This window comes from Pteropus vampyrus, unplaced genomic scaffold (assembly GCF_000151845.1).
Source record: "Pteropus vampyrus isolate Shadow unplaced genomic scaffold, Pvam_2.0 Scaffold146, whole genome shotgun sequence".
NCBI classification, from domain to species: Eukaryota; Metazoa; Chordata; class Mammalia; order Chiroptera; family Pteropodidae; genus Pteropus; species Pteropus vampyrus.
This window is the reverse complement of record NW_011888927.1, coordinates 895964-907822: the sequence shown is the minus strand read 5'-3', so window position 1 is coordinate 907822 and position 11859 is coordinate 895964. Positions and strand designations below refer to the sequence as shown.

At 42.5% G+C, this 11859-nt stretch overlaps 1 protein-coding gene across 2 annotated transcripts in view; it reads left to right on the top strand.

The window, feature by feature from the left end:
• The window catches only part of CDK15 (cyclin dependent kinase 15), an 84981-nt gene that overhangs the window by 61652 nt on the left and 11470 nt on the right, over positions 1 to 11859 (top strand). For both annotated transcript variants that reach the window (XM_011369146.1, XM_011369144.2), the window contains exons 11-12: positions 3779 to 3827; positions 10312 to 10451. In XM_011369146.1, the coding sequence (XP_011367448.1) occupies positions 3779 to 3827; positions 10312 to 10451 (189 nt within the window). The remainder of the gene's footprint in view (positions 1 to 3778; positions 3828 to 10311; positions 10452 to 11859) is intronic.

The following is an 11859-nucleotide window of genomic DNA, read 5'->3' as shown; positions in this document are numbered from 1 at the left end:
TACAATGCCTATCTGTTTGTGGATCATTCTCTCATTGATTGCTTGCAGCTTAACTACTGAGAAAAAAAAAAATCCGTGCGATAGAGGCAAGGTCATTCAACATCAGGTTATCTGCATAAGAGTGTGAGGACAGGCCACAAACAGGCATTGGACTTTGATTTGGCCTCATAACAACAACCTGATTGATGCTGGACATACCAACTCCTCTATCTCAATGAACGCAGCTACAGAATAGATGTGGGAAGAGAGCCAGGCACAGTCTATGCGAGACATGGAACCTTAAGTTCAAGTTGTTACATTGCATCTTGGGGCAACTCTTAACAGGTCATTCTTTACTGATTTTTTTCCTTATTATGCTTTCTCTTTCACATCCTTGAAAAACCTATGCATCAGACACTATGTTCTGCAACTTTTACATACACTGATTAGTTGAATTCTCACAACAAACTAACTTGAGGAAATGAGCCTCAGACAAGTGCATGGGAGTTGCTGGTGAGCAGTCGACTTGGCCCTCCTTGCTAGACAAGTGTCCACACTAGAAACATCTAGAGACCATTAAAGACGATGACAACAACACGGCAATGGACCAGGCTTGGCGAATCAGACTCTCTGGGGGATGGCACCAGAGCTTCCTTTCATTTCAAAATTCTCCCAGGTGATGGATGCTAATAGGCAGCTTGGTTTGAGAACCACTGTGTCACGCCATGCTACCTCTCCAAAATGACAGGTAAAAACAAGAAGAAAAAAGGAATAAGACTAACATTTATTGAGCCCCTACTACATGGCAAGTGCTTAATCTTATCTAATCCTCCCAAGCAACTGGAAAATTATTTCTATTTTACAGATTTGGAAACTTCTGAGAGAGATTAAATAATTTACCTCAAATCACTGAGTTCATAAGTGGCAGAAAGGAGGTTTGAGCCCGGGGTTGTGTTTGTGTTACTGCCCCACACCGCTAAGAAACATGCCTCTGGCCCACACTGAGGACTCAAAAGAAGTTGAACCAGGCTTAAAAGAGCTTGAGGGAAGGCCAGGCCTTGATCCTTGCGAGCAAATGGAGAAGGTAGAGGGAACAGGTGATAGTCAGGAGTCTCTCCTTTCTCCTGGGGTCGGTACCATGTTTAACGTCTATCCACCCCTACAAAAGATGTTTGACCTATAGCTCGATCATGCTATTTGGTGTTTCTGGTATCTACTAATGCATCATTTGACATTTACCATTCCCCTATAGTCTCTACAAACGTTTAAGGGCCACCACATGCAGGCATCGTGCTCAGCACGGTATATTATCGGTATAATGCAACAAGTTGTAGAGGTTTCCATGGAAATTAATAAGACAGAAATACCTGAGAGGAGAAAGGAGACAGAAAAGCAGGCTACATCAGACAGGAGAAAAAAGGCAGAAAGAAAAGAGGCAAAGCATGAAGAAATACTTATATTACATTCACTATCCTAATTCTCATAATGATTCAGTGCAGTAGGAGCTGTAATTATCCCCCTTCTGCAGATGGGAAAACTGAGTCCCAGCGAGGTTAAGCAACACCGTCAGGTCATGCAGCTGGTAAGTGGCATAGTGTGAATTCAACATCTGAGTCTAGGGTCCCAACCACACACGGTTTGCATTGCCCATCACTTCACAAAGGAAGAGGAAGAAGAAACAGAATTTATTTTGTTTAATGCCCCCCAGATAGGCACTTTACATTCATTATCTTAATGAATCCATGAATTCAGTGGATCACTTCATCCTTGTGAGGAGAGTATAACCTCCAATTTGAGTCAAGGAAATAAGAGGCTGGCTCTGGTTAAAATATCTTGCTCAAGTGAAACTGAAGCAGTTTCAAACCCTACTAGGGTTCAGTGTTCAAATCCTATCCAGTTTATTCCAAACTCACGTTCCACAAGAACACTAAAGTTAGAAACACTATTAAAATATTAAAGGCCAAAAAAACAGTGCATAAGGCTCTAAGTACATGGGAAAAACAGAACATGGTAGAGGAATGAAATTAGAACATGACCGAATGAGGAAATATCTTAATTTCGTCTGATCAGCAAAGAACCGTAAATAGACAGCAGAAAGTGGCTTGGAAATATACATTCTAAACGAATGCAGATATCCTTATCTTTATTGGCTATTTGAATTTAGTCGTAATCATCTGAACAGAGAGTAAGTAACCTGTACATACAAGTGCTTCCCTTGGTGCCCACCTGGGACTATAAAAAGCCAGCAGAGTGGTTCACGGTTGATTGCATCTGACCTTGAAAACTCAGCTTAAATCGCTTTCTTTAAGTACTGCTTTCCCATTACAACTTTTAGCACTATAAATTCCGTTTTGAATTGAATTTACTTTCGAAGTTATAAAATGACATGAGATTTTTATTTTAAAAATAAATTTAAGAAAATAAACATGGACGTAAAAAGGTTAAGCCCTCGTAGCCGCTATCATTATCTGGTCTTCGAGGTCTTTTTCTGTGCACATAAAAACATGAATTTGTTGATATAATCAAAATCTTTTTTTTTTTTTTTTTGGCCCATCTGTGATGAAATTTTTTGTTGGGTAAATAGTCTTTGTGTATTCCATTCCTGTAGGAACTGGAAGAAGGGATTCTTTAAAACCAAAACAACTACATTTCAGGCCTAAGAAAAATATAATGCAGAAATAATCATTTTAAATGAGTTGAAATAGTCTTTTCTCATTGGAGTAGGAAGCAGTGGGGTTTGATAAGGAGCATCAGCTTATACCCCTTGCAGTTCTTCTTATGGCCCTTACATAGACTAAGCGTTCAATTAGTATTTCGTGAACGAATGAGAAATTGTCCCCTTTTATGGTAGTTTTATTTTGGGCTAAATAGTGTCAATACCAAGAACAGTAGAAGCACTTGTATGCACATGTAAATGTCATAAAGAGTGCTCTTAAGAAAATTACAAATTTTATTATCATTCATTTTGAGTTATTCAAGCCAGGATTCACTTCCATTCTTACTGCAAGTGACAAATAAAATTAGCCCTGTTACTTATTGCCACTTTTGACACTTTGCCCCATCATCTGCCACATGACTTTTCGGGCCCATGGGCTTTATTCTCTCAAATAAACTGTAAGCTCTGAAAGGGTGGGGAGGTTTCTTTTGATTTCTTTTGTATTTCTCCCCAGCACTTGGGACATGCTCTGCACACAGTAAATGCTAAATAAGTGTTTGTTGACTTTACTGAATATTACAACTGTATCAGTTTGCTAGGGTTACTATAACAAAGTACCACAAACTGAATGGCTTAAACCACAGAAATGTATTGTTTCACAGTTCTGGAGGCTTGATCTGAAGGGGAGGTTCCTTCCGAGGGCTCTGAGGGAAGGATGTGTTCTAGTCCTTTCTCCTTGGCATGTGGATGGCTGGCTTTTCCTGGTGTCTCTTCACATCATCGTCCCGCGTGGCATGTCCGTCCCTGTGTCTAAATTCCCCTTTTTATGAGGACACCAGTCATATCGGATAATGACTTCATTTTAACTAATTATATCTGCAATGACCCTATGTCTGTATAAGGTCAAATTCTGAGGTACTTGGGGTTAGGACTTGGACATATGAATTTTGGGGGGACGTGATTCAACCCATAATCATAAAAAATTCATAGTGAGAAGAGGTCTTAAGCATCGTTTAGTTTGCCTACCTGATACCTGAAGTCTCTCTTATCCCAAGCCAAGAAGAACATTTAGAATTGTAATATTTGGGGGAACAGGATTTTAGGGTCATTTTGTTTTTTAACGTGTCTGCGTGTGCCTTCCAGAATGGTTCCCACTGCCCAAGCCTCAAAGCCTTCAGAAGGTCTGGAACAGGTAAGCACCACCTTGGAAAGCTTATCTTTCAGCAGGGTTGAAGGGATGTTTCCTGGGACCTCAGCCTGCTGTGTACCTCCATCTGGGGGCCCTAAGACCCAGGAAGATGCCTCTAGGAGAGCCAGCCACCTGTGAGTCTGTTAGTTTTTCTCCATGAGCCATTTTACTTTCAGCGAGTTTGGTCATTAAAATTGTTTTGTACCCCTCAACCATGCCCGAGGCCCTGAGAACGAGGGAGTGTTCGCCTGCAAGAAAACCTAGTGGGTTTATTATTCTCCAACACAGAGAAACCAAATAACATCATTGAGTGGCTATTGGAGGGGGGGCGACTTGATTCATGGAGGTCATGCTTTCCCAGGCCCTCTCTACGCAGTCTCGGCTCAGACCAGGGCAGACTTTTATTACCAGCTTTCAACAAAATCCCTAGTTTCTTTTGCAAAGTAAAACAGATAATAGAGACATTCCCGGAATAGTTAGCTAACTAAGCCGTGCCAAGCAACCTCAGGGCTAAGAAGAACTCACTGTTTTCGGACAATGGCCAATTACAATAACCAGTATTATTTGATCTGAGAGTAATTAGCTGAGGCTCTGTTCTTTTTGCTTCAGTGAAGAGGCAAAAAGGGCAGTGAGGAAAACATCAGAGACAGGGGAAACGAGCTCAAATGTCAAAGAAAAACGCACTCTTGCAGGTGGGGAGACGGAGAAGAGATCCTAATTGAACATTCGAATGTTATTCTTTCCTGGAAACGTAGTAGAGTTTAACCCAACTAAATTGTGTTTGATTTCTCCAGACTTACTGTTCATGTGCTTCAAAAGTCTCCTTATGGAGTGACTATCAGAGCACATAGAGTAAAATTGGTCAGAACATAGAACCAGGGATTTCCAAAGTCTCTTATTGGGAGGGACGGGCTTCCCCAGGATGTCCGCACACTCCACACTTATCAAATGCACCGTGGCACCTGATATGCCCTGTTTTTTTTTTTTTTTTTGGAGACAGGCTCCAGAGGACTACTGCTCATCATTTCCTTCACGATGTGCAAACGTCCTCTTGCCAGCCTAGCCAGGCCCCCTAACCCCTAGCTAGAGAGCAGTGCTGCCCTGTGGCTTTCTTTCATGTCACTATTGGCTTCCAGAATAAATGGTAACTCCAAACCTGCAACCCACCTTAGTACCCTGTGATGCTGCTTTCGGCACCGTCACACAGCAGAAGAATGTGCCACCAGCCTCCTGCCGTCATCCCACCAACCCTTTCTTCTCGGACTGAGTAGGACTTAAATTAGCTTCATATCTCTCTGGCTTTTCTGACCACCCACAACACCCACCTCCTCTGCCTATGGCCTGGCCCCCAGCAAGACCTTTGACTTAGCTTGGACTCCTGGCTTCTCTTGGCTCAGAACAAGGAGTAACGTCTAGAGCTGTAGTCTAATACAGTAGCCACTAGCCACATGTGGCTATTTAAATTTAAACTAATTAAAGTTAAATTTAAATATCGATCGCTCAGTTGCATTAGCTGAATTTCGAGGGCTCAGTAGCCACCTATGAGTAGTATACCCTATTGGACAGGGCAGATACAAAATATTTTGGTCATAGGAAAGTTCTATTGGACAGCAGTAGCCTAGATTATCACACGAGAAATTTCTTGGCTCTGGGAAGGGCTTTGTCGTCGAAAGAGAACTAATGTTAGGTGAGAAGCTGCCATGTGCATAGCAGGGTGCTGTATATATTATCTCATTTGTTCCTCACAAATCTCATTCCCATTTCAAAGAGGAGGAAACTGAGGCTGAAACAAGTTAAGGAACTTGGTCAAGTGCATCAAGTTAAGTAAGCGACAGAGCCAGGATTCATCTAGTGCAAGTCTCTGTGGCTTTGTCAGTTGAATCAGGTTGCAAGTGTGATGGATAAAGAGCAGCCGTGGTGTCACTGGCTTTTCTACATGATTTCCACAGAGGTGCAGCGAATCAGTGCACTGGACATAAGTGCCTCTCAGAGCCTCACCTGAGGCTTGATGATGACACACTTAATGCGGGCCTAGCAAGTGCACACTCACTTCTTATTTGACTAGAAAATCATAGCTTCTTTTGATGTTGTTTCTTCCTAGTGTTGGGTACATTTCCTATTGGGGCTGTCCTAAATTGACAGCCTTAAAAAAAGCACCCACACTCCTGGAACAACAATAAAAGTGTCATTAATGAAAAAGCAGATGACACTAGAATAAAGCCTGCAGCTAGTAAAAAATATTCTGCCAATATTAACTGCTTAGTTTTGGTCATTTTACTGCGATTATGAAAAATTTTAACATGAGGGGAAAGTGGTGAAACATATAAGGCCCTTCTCTGTATTGCTCCTGCGACTCTCCTGTAAACCTAAAATTACTTCAAAATGAAAACAAATTGAAAAATTGAGGAGCGGAGGGGAGTGTCTGCTCTATCTCTATCCTTTTTCTCTTTCTATGGGTCCAGGAGAAATCAACAAAGAACCTACTCGAATTCACAGTGGCCAGCTTTGTGCTGCAAGCAGATAACGTTCTTCTACCATCAAGTTTGATGGCAGCAATGGCAGTGGGAGATTTTTATACTCAGTGCCAGGCTGTGCTGTTGCCTCAGGTCCCTGAGAACCACCAGATTTTAGATGTGTTGAGTGATGGCTAGTTGATGGTGCTTTACACAACCACAAAGCTTGATTTTTATCTTTTCTTATTGTCTGTGTTTCTATTCTAGACGTCTAAGATTAAATGCGGGTGTCCTCACACCCAGCACATCTTTTAGGATCGATTTATAATTTTAATACTTTTTACAACTTTTGTAAGCAATGGGGCCGGGGGCAATTCAGGTTGACTGGAATGAATTCCTTTTTTTTTTTTTTTTTTTTTTGCACCAGAAGCAAAAATTCTTCTGGGCTGCAGGTGGAAATGGAAATTGGTACAACTAGCTGATGTTCTTAATCAAAAACTTTAACATGTGTATCCTTCAACCTGGGAATTTCAGTTCTTAGAATTCATACTAAGAAAATCATTGCACAAGTATACAGAGATTTCTCTTTGAGGATATCTGTCACAGCATGATTTTAACAGTAGTCCCTCACACCTTAACAGAAAAAAGAAACAACTTTAATAAATGTCTGGCTATGTAGAATATGGTATGTCTACATAATGGAATGCTATGCAGCTATTAAAATTATGTCCTAGAAAGCTATTCCAAGTTCTAGGTAGATGATCAAGATAGTCAAGTAGAAAAAGTAGGTTATAACAGAATGTAGACTATGATCCCATTTTTTTGGTAAAACAGAATATATACCTATGTAAAAATAAAGTACTAAATAAGAAAAAATGAACACCAAAGCACTGGTGATTATCTTTGAGTGAAGAGGGTTATCTCAGAGTGATGAAAGAGTTTTAATTTTCTTTCTTTGCATTTTCTAAGTGTTCTACAATAAGTATGTATTATTTTGACATAGGAATACTTCTCACTTCTTGAAATGTTGCTAGAAGGAGAGGTTCACCAGATTCTTTATCTTTATTAATAGAGTCTCCTTAATTGGGTGGGTGGGTTCTTGTAACTCTGCAAGATACTCCTGGCATGTTTGGTAGTTAACATCACAAGCCTAACAAATAATATTTATTAACATTTAGCTCATATGGAAAGGTCCTGGTAGGCAAATTAACATTTGGAGTGTTTGCTTTTCATGCCAACTTTCATATTTAAAATAGAGTTTGTAACCAGTGGAGAATTGTTCTCATAAAAGTTGGAGGGGGTGGAAATTGTAGAAATGTGACAATAAAGGCAGTTGATAGTAAGCAAGACAAAGAATGGTAGAAAGAAGCAAAATGTGTGACATGGAAGAAAATTAACATTTGTGCCCAAAGAAGCAATATTTGTGTTCCTAGGACTCTTTTCTCAGCTCCCAAATAGAGTATAATGTGCCAATAGCAAGAGATGATTAAATGTCTTGTCCAGCTCAGGTGGTCTTATTATGAGGGCTGATAGTAAAGACTAATATTCAGGAAGGCACAGATTTGTCTTACACAAAGAAGGCCGGCATGAACTTGGCTCATGGGAGGAAAAGCCTTCATTTATACACTTTGCCCTAATCACTACCTCTGCCAGCTAAGGAGCAAGAAAAGTGCGTGGTGGCGGTCACAGTTTAGAGGCCATTGGACTGGAACAAATCTCAATACCACTAAAAGCCTTGTTACAACCTTGTGTGAGGGTGGGGCAGAAGGTCGGTTAGTTGAAGAGGAAAGTCTTAAAACAAAAGTCCTCGTATCACTGTTCAGTGCCTCCTTTCTTTCATTTGTCTGATAAAAGGGGCCTGTTCTTCCTATATGTGCCTCTACTCCCCTCATCAGCCTCTCCTGGCTTTCCCAGCCACCCATCACAAACACAGTCTGAATAAAAATAGCATGCATGCCATGCTGACATGAGTTCAAAACAAGTCCCCTAGCCTTCCTTATCCAATCAGATCGCAACTCCTCAGCTCCTTCTCCAGAGCAATTCTATAGTAGTTCAATTGTTTGGGGTCCATGGGTTAGAGTGTGCGGGGAGAACAAACTACTAACTAGGGTGAGAGTGTGGAAGCAGACGCTGATATATACATTGCTCCCCGCTCACCATAACCGCCTATCTACCCACCCACCCCTTGGAAATTCATAGAGTGTGTTCAGCCCAAGCTTAGGCACACATTCCACCCCAACACCCTATAGCAAGGGTGGACCAACTACAATTTTTCACAAGATTTCCCCTGTATCTCCTTCCAGACTGGTATCAGGCCCCAGTGATTTGTACCAGCTTTCCCATTCCAAACTCCCATTTCACTGGCCCTAAAAACCTATGCCTGGGCAGGGCACTCTGGGCAGGGATGGAGAAATTATACCCGCCAACCCTTCTTCAAGCCACTAGCTACTGAGTAGGCCTCCGCCTGAGGTTCCCGTCTCTCCTAACCTGCCTGGAAATTTGCAAAGACTGGAGGTTTGCAAATTTCTTCTTAAGACTACAAAGCAATTACTCATGAGTTTGAGGGTAAAGTTATCTGTTTGTAGAAATAGTTTTACATCATGGGAATCAGATCCTTGAAAGTTTCTTATGTAAATCTTATGCAAAATTAGGCAAATTATAACTCTGGGCTAAGACTTCCAGCATCACTGCATCATCGCGCCTGGGAAAGGAAGGGATTATCAGTTCTTTGTCACTTCAGGTTGGTATGTATATTTGACATTAAATAAGCCCATCTATTTTTGCCCAGTTGGGGATTTGCATGGCCATGCAACTTAATTCTGAATGTTAGACATCATTGCCTCTTGGGACCTACAGTTTTTCATCTAGTGGCTTTCCACTTGTAAACCCGACTGTGGGCTCTGGAGACGGGCGTACTTAATTGATTGGCCTTAGATTTGCAAAGATTTTCAAACACTATAAATAAATAGGAGCCATGAAGACCCACAAGACCTGCAGAATCAGCCCCTGCCACCCTCTCTAGCTTCATATCTGGCCCATTCTCCAATCTTTGTCCCAGGCCAGCCAACTGGCCTTTCTTGCCTTCTTTAAACTCATTCTTCTCCCTCCCATTGGGGTCTGTATGAGCACCACAGATATCTGCCTACATCACCTACCTTCCCCTGCCCCAATCCTCAGCTCTCAGCTCAAATGCCCCTTCCTCAGGGAAGCCTTCCCCGACCAGCTCCTCCCAATCTAAGTCAGGTATCTGGACCTTTTTCTTCACAATTGTACTTATGCACGTGTAGGATAATTTGACTAGTGTCTGACTCTTGTACTAGACTAAGCCGCTAGAAGATGGAGTCTTGCTTGTATCTCCCAGAGCCAACCACCTACTAGCACACAGTAGTTGCTCAACTAATGGATTTTCTTATCTCCAATTTTATAATTCAACATAAGGTCAACTTGAGGATTTGACCTTACTGTAATTTGGGTACTTAGTTACCTTTCTTCCTATGCTCTATCTTGGGAAACCAAGAGAGCATCTTAGCTAATAACTCTGGGAGCTGAGCTTCAGAAGCATCATAAGTAAGAGTGTTTTCCACCCAAGCTTCACCCTTCAGAGTTGCCTCTCTCTCTCTCCCCTCCCAGCATCCTATGCTTGCAGCCCTTGGAGCACATTTTCATTTGGGCTTTTCTGCTTGGTGGGGACTACTGTGTCCCTCAAAGAAGAATTCTTAATTATATATTTCTGCCTCTATAATTATAATTCTGAGCCCTTTACAGACACATGCTGCCAGGGGCACTGCAGAGGCTGGGAGGGCAGGGAGCTGAATGATAGAATCCTGAGATTTCTCCCTTTGTCTTACTAACAGGACAGGTAGGAGTTTCAGCGTGGAGTTATTTTTCTACTTGCCATCAACTTTACTAATCCCAGGAAGACTGTATTTGAAACTCTTCTAGCCATCTCTTGTTCTTTACTTTTCTTCTCTCTCCTTTTATTTTTCAGAAGGGAGGCTGCTGGGGAAACACACTTTTTCTCTTCCACTTTCCAGGTTGGGCAGGGTTCCTGAAGCTGAAGACCTGGCCTCACATATGCTGAAAGGCTTTCCCAGAGACCGCGTCTCTGCCCAGGAAGCCCTGGTTCATGATTATTTCAGCGCCCTGCCATCTCAGCTGCACCAGCTTCCCGATGGTGAGTTGAGGGAGTGTGTGTGTCTGTGTGTACATGCACACGCGTCAGTCTCGATTTCTACGTGTTTCCTTTGAGCACTGGCGAATCATAGAATTTGCAACTCGAAGTGAACTTAGAGATCAGTTTGGCTGGGAGAAGCAAGATGGGGCCCAGTCTTGCTTGAGTGTTACGTGAGAGTCTCTAAAACTCAAAAGCGCCCATGCGTTGAGCTGACACAAAACCTCCTTGTTAACGATTCAAACGTTTCCCTTATATGCACACTTAGAAACTGGATGAGATGAAAGTTGCCACAGAGTTCTTTGCTTTCACTGGCATCTGCCAGGAGAAGCAAAACCAAAGTCTCTAACCACCCCTTTTCTCTTTCCATGGAGAGTAAGATGATAGGTAATGACATGGATATGTCAGAGAGGAGAGCTGGGCCTGTCTCGATTGGTAATCCGATGCTGCCAAGGGAAGCACCAGGGTGGGGCGCTGTGGGGAGGAGCGCGTCCTCCCCGGCCGGACACCCACGGGAAACACAAGTTACCCTGAAATCAGCTTTGCTGCCTGGGCCTGAAGTCATCCTCCAAATCTGAAATCTGCTGAGGGGTCATGTGGCTGGTGCTCTCCTCATGTTTCTCAGAATGTGGCCAGGAAGGGCGGTGCGGAGGGTGTGGGCAGTGTGGTCATGCCCAGGGCTGTTTGGGGGCACTATCCCTAGGTGGGGTTTCTTTGAAAACACCCACCATTTATTCAGCTGAAAACAGTTCTCCCAAGTTCTAAGCAGGAGAGAAGAAAGCTAAGAGGGAAGGTCTAGGGGCTCATCCTGGGAAGAAGGGACTGGGATGGGTGGGGAGCCACCGCCCAGGGGCCTTGGACATACCTGCCGTCTGGCGAGAGTCTCCACGGTTTGCAAACGCAGCCCTGTTGTATCTAGGACATTGTCCTGCAGCAGTCCAAAGCTCTTAGCTTGGGACTTCCTGAGGTATTTTATTATTAAAAGGAATCATTTAGGATCTCCAAAGATAACCATAATCATACAGCTAGGGTTAATGTATCTTATTTAACCCCGTGAGAAGAGTCAGTCATCAGTATTTATTAAGTTGCCATTAAGTGTCAAGAACATATTAAGTGCTATAAAAATAGAGGAGAAAAAAGAGGCTTGTCCTTGACCTCAAAGATCCTACATGGGAGGAAAAGAGGGTGAAGAAGAGGAAACAGGGCACCCTTGTACATATATTAGCACAAATCATATCTAAACAGCTAAAGTCTGTGCATAATCAGCTACAGATGTTCACAGAATATGTGTGTGCTAAAGGCAATTCTTTGGAGGAACTAGAATAACTCAAGTGAGATAGATTAGACTGGAGGTGAATCTGGAGTGGAATTTGGAAGGAGGGGAGGGACATGGTTTGGCATAAGGGTGGAA